Raw genomic sequence first — 17,961 nt, forward strand, 5'->3', positions numbered from 1 at the left:
AAGACGGGTTCATGATCCTTGAATGATCGCTTCAACTGCAACTGCACTGCTTTGTCCTCTCTGCGGTCCCTGCCACTCATGTCTAGCGGTCTGCCGATTTCTACGAATAATGAGGTGACATCTATTGGTAATTGCGGGGGTTCTATCATGATTCGGCACTGACCTACAGAAACAATCAGATCCAGCGCAATATATGTAGACTAGGTATGTTTGGATACTCTATACCAGATCGATCTGGAGAATCCATTCATTCATGATAGAAAATATGGAGAGACGCATCAAGCGAATGCAGGTTTAGCATGCTGTCTTGAGCACTTACTCTAATCTTTCAAGGGTCTCATATACTAAAGTAAGACTTGGCAAATGTTGGTCAACATCCATTGGATGCATATGATACGCCAGTATATATCAGGATTTTACTGTACATCACTCAAAAACTGATATAATATCTCATTTATACAAGTTGATGAGCTGGTTTCTAAATCTCCTCAGTTCACTCAACGTCGAGGCTGCTTGAATTTTATGACTAATTGTACTCCATTCATATGACAGTCCTCCCGTACCTGATTCCTATCTGTTCTCACTACTAACTTTCACAGTTCCAAAACCAAAGCAAGGGCTCGCCGTGGCTCATTGTAACAATTTGACCGCAAAGATGACTGACGATTTTTCTCTATTTACCTCCATGAGGTATGACCCGCAACTTGAGCAAGTAGGAGGAACCTATGGACTGAGTGGCAAAGGCTGGAACTTCGAAAACGAATCACCTCTATACATGCTCGACTTCCATCGTGACCGGCTTCTCAAAGCAGCCTCACATTGGAAATGGCAGCCCGCAATCGATAGATTATCGGGTGACGATGGTCTTTCGTCCCTAGCTCAACTCATCTTAGACAATGTCGAGACATCTCAGCGAATGCCGTTGAAGATCAAATTAGTTATGTCTCGGCATGGTAATATCGAGGTTGAGCAAGTCAAGACATCCGAAGTACCGCTGCAGAATCTATTTCCAGCTCGGCTACCAGAACCCTCTCGTCCTTCACATGATGGCGAGCCCCAGAGAACTACCACGTTCAACCTGCTGGTTGATCAGGCTGCAACCAAAAGATCTGAGTATACTCACTTCAAGACTACAAAAAGACCTATGTACGACGCTGCCCGACAACGCGCTGGTATAACCTACGCAGATCCTGCAGAAGTATTGATCGTTAACCAAGACGACGGGTCTGTTATGGAAGGCACATTTACTACACCTTATTTCTGGAGGGATGGCCGCTGGGTTACACCACCCGTTGCTGCCCATTTCAGCTGGGACCAAGGGAGTGGTGGTCAGGATGGAACTTCTAGGCGTTGGGCACTAGAACGGTATGTGTTGCTGTTGACCAACAACCAATGAGAGACTGAATATTGATGCGAAACTAGGGGACTTGTTTCTGAGCAAGAGATCAATGTCGATTCCTTGACTCATGGCGAAGAGTGCTGGATAAGCAATGGTGTTAGGGGTTTCGTTGCGGCCACAGTTCGTCTGCTTGGATGATGGGCATGTATGCCGCCAAGGTCATAATACCTGATTGCCCCATGCTGTGACTATACGCACTCTTCTTATGGTGGCGAATCGGGCACAGCTCACTTGAGATAGTCCCGATTGTCAAGTCTCCTTTTTCAGCTTGTGTAACTTTACGAATTCTATCGACCTGTCACCTTCACAACCATGTCTACACCAAGTCATTGTCTCACATCACCTGACTTGCAGTCAGTTGTGACAAACGTAGATCTTCACCAACCGTCAAGCTTTCTCGACAATAGGCCTCGTGTTCGTTCGTCGGAAAAGGTCTATGGCGCGAGTATTATCGGGTGATACTGGCCATATAAAACAAGCATCGTTTGGCTTAGAATCTAGCGGCAATCTAGACGTCGGTATCTCATCTGATAGAGCGTCGGGTTATATCAGCACGAAGGCATGTTGATGCGCGGTGACAGTCTATCAAGTCTGAAACACCGACAGGGACATCTAAGCTCCGAAAAATACGGAATACGCCAGACATGTGTTAAGACGTTAGAAGTTGGTTACTTTTAAGATGAGACATGATGCAGTTGCGATCAGTTGGTGGCTATTTAGCTAGAGTTGCCAGGTTAACTTGCCAGGTGCAGGGTAGGGTAGTCTAATACAGAGTGCACTGGACAAATAAACGCGTCTCCTGGAAACTTCACAACAATACAATTCACCTGAGCAACGTATCAATAAAAAGCACGCCATAGTACGTATACAGCGACCCTAATGATTGAATAGCCACCTGCGGAAATACCCAAAGTGCTGGTCTCGACCACGCTTGACCCTGGCTGCATGAATTGGCTATAGGTGGCGCGCAAAGTACTGTACATTCACACATACATACAGCCGCATATATCGTGCAGGTGAGACAGATTCAGTTGCTTCCAATCGCAATAGCTCAAACCGAACTCCTGGAATATCATCTTAGGGATCTCTTTCAGCCTGACCTTGCCACTCGGGTTAATTCCACAATGAGCAGTCCACACTATATTGATGCCATACAAATGCTAATCGGCAACCAGGTGCTCCCTTTGTTATATATAAGGAAAACACTTGGGTAATTTTCCAAACTTCTGTCGCTGGATGACCTCTTGAAACCATCCTCACAGACAAACCACCTGCTCTTCCTATTTCCACAATCATGACTTCCGCGACCCAAGAGGAAGCGATTGCTGAGGGGCGACGCCTATATGGTGCCAAACAATTCAAGTCTGCCCTTAAGTACTTCACCAGAGTATGTGTTGAGTACATGCAGAATTGGTATCAGTTCAACTACTGACATTCTACAGGCGATGCAGTCGTGTCCTTGTACTCGACAGGGTAAGCGCCCACGTTGCAGTTGCAAGAACTTTGAAAAAATAGCCTCCGAGGGCGGTTCTATCTTCAATGAGGCTATGTATACATGCGAGTGTGAGGTTCGCAAGACTTTCAACAAGTGCGACAACAAACTGCACATACAGGCCCTCGATCATCGTGCCGCAACCTTTGAAGATATTCAAGAGCTTGAACGAGCTCAAAAGGACGCTGAATGGATGTTAGAGCTTGCCCCAAGACTGCCAGATGTAAGTCGCCCCTCAAATTATACTACTGCATTCTGTTTACCATTGCAGGGTTACTTGCGACTCGGCAAGATATTGCGCCTTCAGAAAAAGCACGAGTTCGCCTGGAAGGTATATAATGCAGGAATAGAGACAGGAAATAAACATCATCAGGTCGACTTACCCAAGTTCAAGGTAGGAAATGGAGTTTAGGGTGCTCAGAGAAGCAAAGAACGGTGGCACTGACCAGTCTACAGAAACTCCAGAATGCCAGACAATCTTTGCATGCTCGATTTTACCGTCGAGATCCATTGAATAACCCTCCCGAGATTATCCAGCGTATATTCAATTATCTAGACTTTGCCTCTCTCGCGAGATGCACTGGCGTTTCCAAACAGTGGAGGCGGTATCTCTCTGGTCACGGCAATGAGCGCCTTTGGCGGACTCTTCACTTCACCAGCAAAATTCCCTTTAATCGCCCTCCGGGCATAAAGTCAATCAAGAAACTGATAGCCTACTCGGGGAAGGATGTTCGTCAGATCATCATCGACGATATTTCACGCTTTAGACTCACGCAGCAAAAAATCCTTATCCTTTTAGGGTCAAAGAACCTCGAGCGTCTTGAGCTCCGAGGCAGGGTTGAAGAGGATCTAACAATTCCGAACACCTCTGGCATCCTAAAGAAGTTGAGCCATATTACCCTTCAGGATATTCTAACCAGGAGACCACAAATACTGGGTCCCCTTCTGCACCATGCCAGTGAGAGTCTACAGATCCTACATATCATCGGCTTGCCACAGACAGGCTCGTCTGGTGCCCATTTCCCCCACCTACCTAACCTCAAGTACCTGCGCCTTGAAGAATACTCAAGACCGAGCCCGTTCAGGGTGAGCACAGTAAGTTCGGATCTATGTGGCCACAAATCATTCGTGACTAATCCGACATAGTGGCAACTAGCTCAAAGGACGCCATGCCTGCAGCAACTCTATCTTCAAGACGTGCAGCTTTCAGCGGAAGTCCCTGCAGATGCTCGACTTGATGATTGTTGGCCAAGACTTAGAGCGGTTACAGTACACGGACCTAATGATTCTGATCTGGACACTGCGCATACTATACAGCAACTTACATCGCTGCGAGGCGGGCGTGCACTGCAGTATATCGACTTCGACTTTCGATGGAAACCCGATGATGAGGGCCCACTGGGTCTAATAGTCTTGTTAGAGAGGCTGAACCAAGAGCCCGAAATGCTAACAACAGACGGATACAACAAACACTGCCAGTACACAGACCTGCGCTCTCTACGTCTTCGCCGGGCCATGATACCTCCTCTGAAACTCCAGAAGGTGCTCGGCGATAGCCTTGGAGCACACAAGCTGCACACCCTGGATCTTGCTTTTCCCCTTGATCATCAATGTGCCCTTGAAGGGTCTGCCAGTACTCGACATATCCAAGACCATGACTGGCTTCGTGGAGAGCATGGCATCAGATGCATTGGACTTTCAGAGTTTAGATTCCGAGCGTACCCTAAAACCGACGACGAAATGTATTTGCCGGGGTTTCTTGCTAGCTTTCCTAACCTTGAGGTGCTTGAGATCAACTCGTCGCATTACGACCAGCGCGAATTCTGCATCATGATTGAGGCTATTCTCAAGGTTACTCACTTGCAGAAAATCTATCAGAAGACCGTTCTTGGTGATTGGGGAGATAAGCTTAGAGAGGCGACCGGGAAACAAGGCGTTGAACTGATTTGGGGAGATAGGCCGCGCCAATGGCCGCTCGTTATTGAGGATGATTCTTAATCCTTGAGTGGGTATTATATATCTGCAAACCTGTCTTTCTGAAATATCCCAGAATGAATATAGGCTGGATTTGATCCTGAGGTCGTTGCTGGAAACCTGAAAGGGCGCCCATCGTCCTCACATAGACGTCGCATCAGTTTTACAGATAGCAATTTATCGTTCAGTGGTGTTCATTGTCAAACAGCCAATATTCTCTGCCATAGTCACACCACCAGTAAGCACTTTTACCGTCTAGACTCCGCCAATCTCTGTAAATTCAGGTGTTTAATACCCAAGTCTAGGTACAATGATACTGAAGCCTCTTTCATAAGTTGCCAATGTCAAGCCACATAACTCACAGCTCAGATTTCACGAGGAGCGGAATTTCTGTTAACTCAAGCCCTTCCGACCTTGAAAGATAAAACCTGTGCATGCTTCATTAGTAAAAGAATTAAAAGGCTAAGTGTGTGACCTACATCATTCTTGCCCACTGCAACAACATCGTCTTCAGATACTCGGATGTTCCCAGCACCCTCGACAAATGCGATAGGTGCATCACCCATAACTTTACGGGCCACATCTCCAACCGTGCTGCCTTTCTTGACAAGAACACAGTCTCGGAAGACAAACTTGGACTCTGAGGCACCAGAGCTGAATGTGGATGTGTTTCGAACAGGGAAGACAGGGACGAGACCGAGCAACTCGGCGGCTTTTGAAAGGACCTGTACAACACCTGTAGATCCAAAGCGATACAGTACCATGTCCTTAAGATTCTCAATCCGTGTACGGTTCTTCTCGTCGAGATCTTTGAGACCGCCACCGGTAGGGTCGCCTTGCTCTATCAAGTCCTCCTTGGTGTCGACGAATTCGCTGCCTTCGACATACTTGATATAACCCTGCTTGGCCATTTTTCGCAGGAAGATCTCCGAGATAGCAGAGCACAGTACAATAGTGTTGGGATCTTGCTGTTTGGCGATTTTAGCGATGTTCTTATCGGCATCCGGATGGTCAATCTTGTTGAGTGCGATAACTGTAGGAAATTTCTCATCGATAAAGGCATTGACAACCATCTCAACGGTTTCGTTCGACCAATCTTCGAGAGGCTCCTTGATACCACAACGATCCAAAGCACGGTTCACAGTAGTCGTTGTTGACCCGTACCCAGAGAACTGTGCTTGCAAAGTTTCGGTAGCCGTTGCCTTAATAGCCTGGTGTCTTCGTCGGATCGATCCCCATCTTTGCATAAGATTGCCCAGGACCCAGGCGACGATCTCGCTGCGTAACCAGGCAATATCCACGGATGGGTCATAGCCTCTTGTTTCCTTACCTTCTGCGTCCACGGTACCAGAAACATCGACAACATGGATGAGAGCATCTGCATGACGCAAGTCGTCAAGGAATTTGTTGCCCAAACCACGGCCCTCGTGAGCACCAGGAACAAGACCAGCAACATCAAGAAGCTCAATAGGCACAGAACGGCGACCCTGTACGCAGGCACCGTAGTTAGGCCTACATCGATCTGATACATTGAATCTGGTACAAGCACACTCGATTTGGAGGTAGCCAATAGCTCGCTGAGGATCAATAGTAGTGAATCTATATACACATGTCAGCTCTCACCACATGCACCAGCTTACAAGAGCGCTCATGCTCATGAAGAGCACTGAAAAGTATGGAACAAGGGCGAAGCATACGGGAAGTTGCCTAAGTAACTTGCGATCAGCGCCAAGTTGAGGCAGCTTTGGCCAGGGTCTTTCTACCAACCAACTTTGGACGTAGCGTCAGTCAAGCTGTTGAGCGTTGAACTCTTACCAGCCGAGGGTTTTCCCACAAGGCCAATGAGCGGATCGCGAGGCATTGCGGAGGTATGGTGGTGTGCTGAGCAAGAGGTTTGATATGAGGCTCAAGCAGCGATTGAGCAGCTAAATCAATGTGTAAGACCAGGGTTTTGCTTCAACAATGAAGCCGACGGTGATGCCAAGAGCAGAGCAGAGCGATCCTGGTATCGGTCTGTGGTTTCGGGTATGTCGCTAATATTCCGTACTTTGTCTAGGACCTTGTGGGAATAAACAGCGCAAAAGTTGACAATAGTGAAGAGGTAGACTTAGGTGACTCCATAGCATAGAATGGAAGCCTCACGGCGCAAAATTGGTTCTCGGCCTAAAGAGGCTGAAGTGGGCCGAGAATTTATACATTACGGAATTCTGTGCTGGAATGGCTTTAGCCCGGCTTTACCGTTTCGTCTTCGCACCTGCCCATTCGTTCAGTCCATTATTTATTCTAGCTTGATTTTTGGGGCAAGAGCAGAGAAGCAGCGTGCGTTCTTTACCTTTTTCCAAAATATTTATTTCCTGCCTGGCATCATTCTGTTCTCTCTTTGATATCATGCCATCAACATCACCCCTCCCCATTGATGCTTTTCCCACTTGGGCACGTTTCAATGACGTGGATTTCGTCAATGTCAATTTGCAAGAAACGGACGGAAAGGGAATCGGTCTAGTAGCCGTGAAAAGCATCGTGAACAGAAGCGTAGCAACAGAGGGTGAGGCTCATGCGAAAGACTTACAACATGGGAAAAGTGAAGTTAGCGAGAAGGAGACTGCTGGCAGAGTAGTTGGACTCGGCACTCAACGGCACGATCAAGACTCTAACCCTCTCATACGGATTCCTTATGAGCTGGTGCTCTCAGCTGCCGCAGTTGAGGAATACACCAAGGTTGATCAAAACTTCCGCCAACTCATCGACTCTGCAGGACATCAGGTAAGACTGTGGCTGGAGTGCATCAATCCCCTCAGTCCCACAAGACGCACAAGCATACCCAGGAGTCTAAACAGAAACTAATATCGGCATAGTCGACCCGAGGCGATATCCTGATATATCTCTTAGCGCACCTTGGTCTATCCAAGCGAGATGCATCGAGTCCGAGAGGCCCTGCATCAACACCATGGACAGAGTATCTGAAATTCTTGCCTCGTGATGTTCCTGTCCCAACAATGTGGTCGGAAGTTGAGCGAGCTCTCCTCCAGGGCACTTCTTTAGAGGTAAGTGCTTCTACAAGAACGTGATCATATAAACAGACTCGGTGTTGCGGAACCGCAGCAAGTTTTGATCAGTGTGGTGGTGGATTAGTTAAGCCCCCGCAACAGGACACAACGGTCCTAACTGTGTTATAGGCTGCATTGGAAGCCAAGCTCTCATCTCTCAACAAGGAGTTTGACGAACTAAAAGAGAAATCTTCAGAGTTGGCGTTCTGGAATTCCATGTTCTGGGAGAAGAACACAGTGACTATTCAAGACTGGACCTTAGTTGATGCATGGTACCGATCGCGCTGTCTAGAACTACCCCGAGCAGGACACGCCATGGTCCCTGGACTTGACATGGCCAACCACTCGCGCAATCCCATCGCGTACTACGACCAAGATGAGAAGGATGATGTTGTGCTGTTAGTGCGACCCGGGATGGAGGTGTCGGTGGGGGGAGAAGTGAATATCGCCTATGGAGAAAAGCCCCCCGCAGAAATGCTCTTCAGTTACGGGTTCATTGACAACGAGTCCCCTGTTGAGGGACTAAATCTGCCCGTGAGAGTACTGCCCGATGACCCGTTGGGTAAAGCCAAACTTCACATCTTTGGTGGGTCGCCAACACTCAACTTGTCTCGGTCAGATGGGGAAATAAGCTGGCAATGCCCCTTTGCGTATCTGATGTGTCTGAATGAGGAAGATGGGCTGGAGTTCAAAGTCCTTCAAGGAGAGGACGGCGAGCGGGAGCTAAGACTTTTCTGGCAAGAAGAAGATGTGACAGCACAGGCAGGTGGCTTTGAAGATCTCATCAAGAACCACCCCCTTTGTCAAATCTTCAGGCTTCGGGTGGTTTCCATCTTGCATGAGGTTGTGTCTGAACATCTCGAGGAGCTCTCCTCCGAGATCTCCCATGATCAGCTTGAGCCATTACGCCGTGCTGGACACGTCAAGGATGGTAATCTCCAAGCAGCAATCAAACTCAGGGAGATTGAAGCCTCTGTGTTGGAAAGTGCTGCTTCAACTTTGGATGAACAGGTATGTACCGCTCAAAGCTATCGATTCCAGTACCACAAGTCTGCGAGACGTGTTTCAAAAGATGCCGACAATCCAAGTGGTGTTGGCGACTAGCATGATGGTCCGTATAGCTGGACCCTCTATATGACCATGTTCATGGATAAGGACGATCACCAGGCATTCCGAGTTTCCGACCAAAGTGTCTAGCGCTCTTCCCCAGATTCTCCTTCGAACCCCAGATTCTTCCCAACACAAGGACATCCCCTCCGCATCTTGGCTTGCTAGTTCATTGATGCCGAAGCCCCAGACATGGGCGCTCGGTCACACACCGAGCCTCTCCACAACCTACTGTCTTCTGTTGTACATCCAAGAAGAATAAGACGGCTAACAAGGTGCGTCATCGGGACGGTATAGAGGACCCATCTTTTTGCGGACGACCACGTGGTAGCTTATCTCGGATCGATGGAAGCTTCTCAAAGCGGACAAGCGTCTGAAGAAGGAGCCAATGATGATGTTGATTTTAGCTGACTGAAGCACCCTTCGTCGGCTGCTGCTGAGCACTGCCGCTTTGAATTTGCGGGGAATCGGCAATTGTTTGAACTGCCAGATTGAATGGAAAGCTGCTCGCATGTCGATTGCTTTTTACAAACAGCCGATGATGTAAATGCTTTTGCGAGACCATCTCTATTCTTGAAAGCCAAATGACTCTAAGCCCGTTCATACGCCGCATCTCTAAGGATGAACCGAGTTCTAGTTACCGTCAAAGTCCGAACGAAGTGCCAAATTCTTGACAGCTGTACTACAGGCTTTCAGCTCTTGGATCTCATTTCACGAGACCAGGAAATTATCCCACTTTCCGAGCCTACCGGCAGTGGAAAGGCTTGCTATGCCAGCCAGCTCAGTACGTGTCTATCACATCGGAGTCCAATTTGTGGCAATCCTTGGGAAGGATAAATGTGCCCCCCAACTTGTGAATCTGTGAGGGCTGAACGAGTTGTGAGGCAGTGTTAGTTGTGATTGATGATTCTGAGGTGAAACCCAGCCCAATGGCCGTTGAGACGGCGAAGAAGACATGAACTGTCCACAGTAAAACTACCTATATCAAATTATTGCCGTGATCCTTAAGTAGAACCGTTGATTCTGCCCGAACCTGTTGGGTAGTCGCGAACCCACTTGATACAGAGCAAGTGCGGGCAATTTCAAGGATCAGGGGATACCGTGAATAGGCGCACCGGGTATGTTGAAAACTCAACCCCAGGTTTTCGTTATGAACCTGGATTCTAAATACGATCTATCTTTCCGGGCTGTTCTCGTGGGGAAGCGAAGCGCAGCAGCAACGATATCAGGCTTGTGCACTATATTCACACCCTGGGGTTATTTGACACACACCTATTTCCCAGAGTTCGGGACAGCTTCAGCTGCAGTCTTTCCTCCGAGTTCGAAAAACTCGATAGAGAAATCACAAGAACAATTAAGGGGCATGGCGATAGATCATTTCGGTCTAAGCCAAAGGATAGGTTTCTGGATATGAGTCATTGCTCTGGCTATTGATTGCACTTCCATGGATACCATTCAGTGACGACGGCCTACTGCCTTGCAAGTTCCATCTGTTTTCATTAACAGCGTCAAAGTCCTGGTTGCACGTCACTTAAGCCCCACCCTGATAAAGACATCCATTTGATTGACATATGTTTTACGACATTATTGCAACGGATAGCGAGCAGTATACACGGCGCAGTTTATAGGATGCGATTCATGAAGCCTGCAACCTCAAAGGCTGCACAAATGAGGGCGTTCCTATTCGCACCTTGAAATGTGAGATTGATGGCACCAGCCCCTTTCAACTACTACCAAAACAAAAGAAAAAAGTGACAACAATCTGACTAGATCTCCTACCTGGGCTTTGATGAGAATTCCAGGGCCCAACTGTAAGGAACTAATTAGAGATTAGCTGCGGATCACCCTGTGATCTGCGTCAGGTCCGCACTTAGCAAACGATTGCGGCTCCGATGTGGGTCTCTGTTGCGGTTCCCCCAGCGACCCCCCAGCCCTGGGACATGATACATCGAGGCTTGAAACTAAGCTGGGGCTGCTCTGCTCAATACCCGGTTCCATTGGTTAACTAATAGTCAGACAGTGTTTGACGTGCAAGTTCCATGAGATGTGGGTGGCCGATCTCGAAGCTTTCTACTGAGTCTACTTGAAGCTTGGGCCTGGCCTCGAGGCCCGTGGACGAGACTTGACTTGCATGAACGAATCGGAACGCAGCAAGTCGTTTCTTCACCTTGATGATGTGCCCTCGATTCACAGGCTTCCACCGCGGTGAGCATGCCAGTGCCATGCTTCTTTTTATTAGTGGCAATCTTGAGCTGCCCAGCCCTGCGGAACCAGGTACCGGACTGTACCGCACCGTAAACTACGTTGGGAATTGGGTCAGTCTATCCGTTCAAGCCATTATACTCCTGACCTTTCTTACCTTCACCTGTGCCGCAATTACACAGTTTCACCGTTCACATTACGACTGCAGCTCAGCTCAATCATCAGGATCTGCGAAGACGGCAGCACGACGGGCGAGTCAGGAACTTAGTGCATAAGAGTGTGAAGCTTGGTTAAGTCACTTTGAGTGTCAGATGTGGCAGCTTCGTGGCTAGCAGTGTCCCCGTTGGGTCCATAAAACCGTGTAGTTTCTGGGTCTACTAGTACATGAAGAAAACTGGTAAAGAGGCGATGCCAATATGTACGACATCATGTTTAGTTTATAACATGATCGAAGCTGGGATAATGATGAATATCAGATAAAGCTAAGGGTCCGTTACGATTATGGCGAGCCCACCACGGTGAAGCTGTGTCCTGTGAGATATGCAGGGTGTTGCGGCTTGCCTAGGGGATCGCCTTGAGGTTGTGCAATATGTACGTACTTTGCGGCTCCGTTTGCAAATCAGGCTGAGGCCGTTAGGGCAGAGATTTAAGACGAATCAACTCAGAACTGTTAGTGAGCAAACGCTCCGCCAACACCAAACCCAAGTTAGAACCTCATGGCTAGGGCGGCACGGGAAAAGGCGAGCAATGACCAGGCTGATGGCCATGTGTTTTCATAGACTAAGGTACTAGAAACTGCATTAGGTTACAAGGTCAAGATCCCGCCTGTTCTCAATCAAGTTTAGCAACTTATCAATTTCATATAAGTCCTCATTTAGAGGATTCGTTGTGCGTTGATGAAACCCCAGCTATGGCTAGTTGAATCTGATATGCTTTCTTGTGGTGGTACATGTTGACGGCGCTTACTATTTATTATTCAGCTTGCGGTTGGGCTACAATATTATACGCGGAGGAGGAGGATAGAGTTGACTGTTATACATAACTCTAACAAAGTGATGCCACAATTTGTCTTCCCCGCACTATGAAGGCTTACCAGGTGCATGGATCAAAAGCACATAACAATAGCATTATCAAATAATCCGGGGTAACGAAACCCTATCCTAGAGTGTTTGCTCGTGAAGAAACAGTATGGGAAAGAGACGGACAAGGCCGGGAGGGTGTGAAGTAATGGGCTGTTGTTCACGTCTCAGAGTGTTCTAGAGTCGTGCGGGTGGTGCCATTCCCGACATTGGGGTCAAGGGTTGCTGTGGGCTGACGACCTGCAAAGAACAGCTGAACGGATGGATATCGATAGCACGATCCTGTACTTTGATACTGCCTTTGTCTTGTATCTGTTCTGTAAACTACCTTACCTACGTGCTTGATCCTTTCCGGAAACTGACGATGGTATAAGGGCTATGAAGCCATGTGGTTGGTAGCCGCAACGATCTTGACTGATGGAAAATAGATGACAATTATACAACCATTGACAAGGTACTCCCAAATGCCAATGATTGGCGTATTCGTGCATTGTAGAGAATAATTTTGAGCTTAATTTGCAGTCGATCCTTGATGGACAAAGCATACGTAGGTCTGATACCAGTAACAAACTCAACCAACACGTGTATATACAAGTAGACTGGCATCCATAACATAGCCTATCCGTTTACACAACTTCCCGGACTTGTTGAGAGTTTAACTAAAGTATCTGACCTCGGTATGATTAGCCCAGGGCCAGCGACCAAGCATATGTGACTCTTGTGGAAGTCCAAGACATCTGCCTCTCCCTACAAGGTAAAGACGAGCGTGACAAAGATACTGGGGGTCCGCTTGGGTCGAAGTTGAATCAAAACGAGTTGAGTTACAACCCGCGGACAGAGTCGAATAGCCCGAGGCTTCAGCGGTTATGGATCGCTGCAGGCACGTTTTTACTAATACCACCCCCGACTAACACGGATCTCATCATAGACGCCCCAGATAGCGCTAAGACAATCTCGAACGGCAGCTGCGGCTGTAAGTACCGCATGTACCTGCTCGCTAAAACAGGACCCTCAGAGCACACATTGGTACCTGTCGAAACTGCCCTCCTACGTTCTTTCCTTCCCTCATTTTTGGGGGGTGCTTCTACTTCACAAGAAATTCTAGCGAGCGCATGGAAAGACCCAGTGGGAACCGCTCTTCAATCCACATTGTAATGAGCCCGACAACTGAGGTGAGAGCGATTGCATGGATAGATTGGCATTGGCATCGGCATCGGCATCATCACGATGCTCGGCATCTGCAATGGCAGAGCGAATACCGTACTGTACAGTAACTCTTCTAAGTCTCCTAGTTCCTAGAACAGACTGTCAAGGTGTCAACCATGTGCTCTGCAACGCCGTGTACGCACTGTACCTCATCGTCATGATCCACGCCTGCCCACGCTAACCAGAACTCTGCAAAGTCTGGTATTGGGACGCCAAGAATACGCCCCCGTCCCTTAGATTGTATCCGCATTTCGTACAATGGGAATGGCTGTCTCTCTTTCTCTTTCCCTCCATCTCTTGCACTTCACCTCAACTCAGTAAAGCATGGATGGATCCTGGGTCCTAGTTAGTGGTTAATAGTGGCAGGCATGGCACTGACCCTCCACTTCGTCCCTGCCCTGGTCTTCCCCCAGGATTTCTAGTACGTCTTTCTCCACACCTCAAGGACAAGACTCAACCCATTCCCATTTCCTCATTTCTACTAAATCTTGCTCTTTCCCACCCCAGTGATCCCGAATCTTATCTTCTTTCCAATTTACCTTTATCTTTCACCATTACCATTGTTCCTTCGTGTTCATGTTCTTTTACCCCTATCGGGATCTTTTTCACATATTACATTTAAATATTCCTCCTTATATCCTCATCTTCTCCCTCCAAGATACCCATTCGTCATATCTATCTACTCACTCAACTTCCATTATATAACACCGCGTTATTGCCAAACCCCACCAATCAAATCATCCGCCCACAGTACACACTTAATTAGCCTGGTTACCTTTCAAGTACCAACTCGAGACCTCGGCTATTCATACCTTAGTAGGAACCATTCGAGAATTCGGAATTTGACCGTTCGATCGTGGATGCTCTTGTTGGCGACAGAGTAAATCCCATACAACACAATATAATATCCAAGGAGTATCCTGGTGCAGCACACAGCAATCCTGGCAGTTCGATCACCGGCCAGCGGATTTTTCGGCAATTTAGCCGCCTTGTTACATAACTATATACGATACGGCCCGTCACATATAACCACCAAAATGCCCGGAATCCTACCTATGAAGGTCATCAAGGTGGGCACTAGCTCTCAGAGCCGAATTGCCCAAGCTTGTGATCGTTGTAGAAGCAAAAAGATTCGTTGTGACGGAATTCGCCCTACATGTTCTCAGTGCGCCAATGTCGGTTTTGAATGTCGGACAAGCGACAAGCTCAGCCGCCGTGCATTCCCTCGTGGATACACAGAATCGTTGGAGGAACGCGTACGACAACTGGAAAGCGAAGTTCGAGAGCTCAAGGATTTATTAGACGAGAAGGACGAAAAGATCGATATGCTTTCTAAGATTCACGGCAACCGACCAAGTCCTTCAATGCCCGTGAGCAGCCCTGCTATCCCGGAATCTCGGAATGAAACACAGGTTGTAAAAGAGGATACCTTCCGTGTACAAGCTGCGCCTTTATTGCTTGGAGTTGAGAACTCTGATTCTTACTTCATGGGCGCATCCAGTGGCCGCACCTTTATCGGTAATTCCCCTTGCCAGCTTTCTGTTGACCCTGACTGACACATGCAATCAGACGCCTTCAAGCGCAAACTTCAAGAAGCCGGAAAACCTAGCACTGATTTCCATACAGAAGCGTTCTTGCATATCCAGGGGTGTAAGTCTCTTGGTCCCAAGACCTCTGAACAACCCTACGCAGCCCCTCCTCGCCTCTTCTCCGATCGCTGCGTCAATGTTTACTTCCAAGAGTGGGCACCTCTCTTTCCTATCCTGCATAAGCCAACATTCCTCCACGTCTACGAGGAGTTTGTGGCCGACCCAGAGAAAGTCAAGAGTAATCACAAGCTTGCACAGCTTAATCTTGTCTTCAGCATCGCCGGCCTTTCATCAGATAACCCTGATCTCCCTCAACTTGCCGCATGTGAGGAGCAATGGCGGGCCGCGCTCGACGCTGTCCTAATGGAGAACACCATGAGCACTCTCCAATGCCTTTCCCTTGCTGTTCTTTATTGTACCATGCGCGCCGACTATAAGCGACTTCAACATTACAAAGGCATCGCCATTGGTCTTTCTCATCGCCTAGGCTTGCATCAGAGCCAGAAGAGATTCTCCTTTGGTGCTCTTACAATCGAGACCCGTAAGAAGGTCTTCTGGACTCTTTACACCCTCGACTGCTTCTCCGCCGCTACTCTTGGCCTTCCCAAGCTCCTCAAGGAGGAAGATATCCAGGCTGAATACCCATGCGATACTGACGATGAGTATGTCACTGAGAAGGGTTTCCAGCCCACCCTTCCTGGAGAATACACTCGTTTGTCGAATGCACTGGCCCTGTTTCGTGCAACGCGCATTCTTGCCAAGGTGCTAGAGAAAAATTACCCCGCCTCGAGCTCCTATGAGATCTCTCTCCAACAGATGGCTTCACTAGAAAGTGAGCTGGATGCGTGGTACCACCATCTACCTTCTCATTTGCGACTCACCTTCGTTCAAGATAAGCCATCCACGGATGTGACTGGTAGCCGCTCGCCTCTGCTGGCTCTGGCTTACTACTACATTCGCACCCTCATTTACCGTCCCGCAGTTGGCTCCAACTTGGGCCCAAAGGCAGCTTCAGCTCTAGTATCTATTGGTTCATCGAGCAAGCACATCATTCAGATTATCCAACTCCTTGAAGAGCGTGGCATGACTTTCTCTTTCTGTCTGAACAGGACTGATCTCCTGGTCGTCTGTGGAATGACGCTTCTCTATCACTCAATCGATCTCAAACAAGACAGCAAGATCATGCGCGATGACGAACGCTTGGTAAATGCCGTGATTCGCATCCTGGATAAGACCGATGCTTCTGGGTCGTTCGATTTCAAGCGTGTGGCTAGCATGCTTGTCACAGTTGACGAATCCGCTGGCTCGCCAATGCAGACTTCACGTGAGATGTCGATGGCCCCCGCGCCAGTTTCCAACCGAGGATCGCCACCAACCGGGGGAGTATCCAAGTCCAAGAAGAAGAGAAACACAGCCTATCCCTTTGGTCAACTCGCCGCGGCTGCATCCAGTGAGAGTAACCTTATCGATCACCAGGAGAGGTTGCGCCGCATGACAATGCCATGCGAAGCCGACTCTCGACCTGATAGTTACCGTGCCCGGGCTCGTCAGTCATTTGATAATCTCCATGCCGAGGCCCCTGTGGCTCAGCGAGGTCATCGTATGTCTACATCGCCTAGACCTGAGCGCAAGGCTTCCCCTCTGTCCCGCAATCTTGACTTTATGCCCTTCGCCCACAGCTCACAGTCGCCCCAACCGCTTTCACCCAATCAAGCTCGTGCACACTCTCATTCTGGAGCGACACCCCAGGCGAATCACCTGATGATGAATTCTCCTATGGCTGCCGCTAAAATGAGCGGGGTTTCGACTACTGAATGGGAGACTCTTCTGGGGTCATTGGATGGTGGCATGAACAATGTCTACGACGCCATTTACGGTGGACAGGGACTTGTGAACGAGAGTGCGATCGCTGTAAGCAACTGCGGCGACTGGCCTCCGGATAACTGGGACCTTGCTGGCTTTAGTATCACCGAGTTTGGAAGCAACCCACAGCCTCCTCAAAGTGTTCTCAGCATGAGCGATGAGAGCCTTAGCTCGGGCGAAGAAGTCGGACCTTCAGAACTCGGATTAAGTGTCGACAGCGTCGACTACCGCAACCACATGGTGTCACAGCAGCACAATCACGAGGCATATGTGATTTCCGATCGGATGGACACATTTCCTATTTTGCAATAGCGGAAGAAAATATGATACTTTGGACAGTTGTTCTTGTGAAATTGGGCGTTCAGGCAAGCGTTTCTTTTCAATGGCGTTGGGTTATGTTTCATAAATGTTGAAACGATTTGATGATTTTGGGAGACGGCCAGGACTTGCTAGGGGGCCGCTCTCGTTATTTCTTGATATGAGCGTTTCCGTTTTGGATTTACCGCGCTATGATACTTGGAGCATAATTCGACAGATACTTTATTGACACTGATAGCGGTTCTCTGCTTGTTCTCAGGAAGAGACTCGTATCAGTCCAACATGATGGCCAGAGTCCGAAGACCAGCCTCGCAATGCGGTGAGGCCTAGAGGATCTAGTTCTCAGCTTGTGTATTGCAAAAGAATAAGAAAAAGCCAATTCATCCTAAGTCTCGAAGCATCCCAGTGACAGGACACCAATCATCGTACTCAGTAATTGCTTCGGCGCCCTCGACGCAGAGCGGGTGTCTACAGCAGGGCTCACTTTGCATTGCATGGCATGTGCATTCAGAGGTAAAAGTAGTGGCCGTGTCCCTTGGCCGGTCGCCCCGGTCTCCAAATGGGATATGAAAAGGTGGGAAACGAGAAGAGGCAGCCTTGGCCGGATCTGACAGGATGAGTTGCCGGTGTCGAAGCCAAGGGACTGGGCCGCAGCAGTAGGAACGAGGGATATGAAGGAGAAGGT

At 48.5% G+C, this 17,961-nt stretch overlaps 5 protein-coding genes across 5 annotated transcripts; 4 read left to right on the forward strand and 1 right to left on the reverse strand.

Annotated features, from left to right (window-relative positions):
• Positions 1-655: 655 nt before the first annotated feature.
• On the forward strand, positions 656-1,537 carry FIESC28_11283 (uncharacterized protein; the record flags this gene model as incomplete). Its single annotated transcript, XM_031165409.1, has 2 exons — positions 656-1,365; positions 1,423-1,537. The coding sequence occupies 2 exons, from the start codon at positions 656-658 to the stop codon at positions 1,535-1,537; spliced, it is 825 nt and encodes a 274-aa protein (XP_031010538.1).
• A 1,156-nt stretch (positions 1,538-2,693) lies between these two features.
• Positions 2,694-4,889, forward strand: FIESC28_11284 (uncharacterized protein; the record flags this gene model as incomplete). Its single annotated transcript, XM_031165410.1, has 6 exons — positions 2,694-2,786; positions 2,842-2,872; positions 2,915-3,114; positions 3,163-3,222; positions 3,348-3,986; positions 4,038-4,889. 6 exons carry the CDS (start codon positions 2,694-2,696, stop codon positions 4,887-4,889), a joined length of 1,875 nt encoding a protein of 624 aa, XP_031010539.1.
• Positions 4,890-5,263: 374 nt separating this feature from the next.
• FIESC28_11285 (uncharacterized protein) lies at positions 5,264-6,726 on the reverse strand (the record flags this gene model as incomplete). The annotated part of the gene is made up of 4 exons (XM_031165411.1): positions 5,264-5,293; positions 5,345-6,442; positions 6,506-6,624; positions 6,681-6,726. 4 exons carry the CDS (start codon positions 6,724-6,726, stop codon positions 5,264-5,266), a joined length of 1,293 nt encoding a protein of 430 aa, XP_031010540.1.
• A 527-nt stretch (positions 6,727-7,253) lies between these two features.
• FIESC28_11286 (uncharacterized protein) lies at positions 7,254-9,016 on the forward strand (the record flags this gene model as incomplete). Its single annotated transcript, XM_031165412.1, has 3 exons — positions 7,254-7,628; positions 7,721-7,909; positions 8,042-9,016. The coding sequence occupies 3 exons, from the start codon at positions 7,254-7,256 to the stop codon at positions 9,014-9,016; spliced, it is 1,539 nt and encodes a 512-aa protein (XP_031010541.1).
• A 5,527-nt stretch (positions 9,017-14,543) lies between these two features.
• FIESC28_11287 (uncharacterized protein) lies at positions 14,544-17,270 on the forward strand (the record flags this gene model as incomplete). The annotated part of the gene is made up of 3 exons (XM_031165413.1): positions 14,544-15,024; positions 15,076-15,156; positions 15,199-17,270. 3 exons carry the CDS (start codon positions 14,544-14,546, stop codon positions 17,268-17,270), a joined length of 2,634 nt encoding a protein of 877 aa, XP_031010542.1.
• Between the last annotated feature and the right edge of the window lie 691 nt (positions 17,271-17,961).

This window comes from Fusarium coffeatum, assembly GCF_003316985.1.
Source record: "Fusarium coffeatum strain FIESC_28 chromosome Unknown BRIP53273_contig_379, whole genome shotgun sequence".
Lineage (NCBI taxonomy): Eukaryota > Fungi > Ascomycota > Sordariomycetes > Hypocreales > Nectriaceae > Fusarium > Fusarium coffeatum.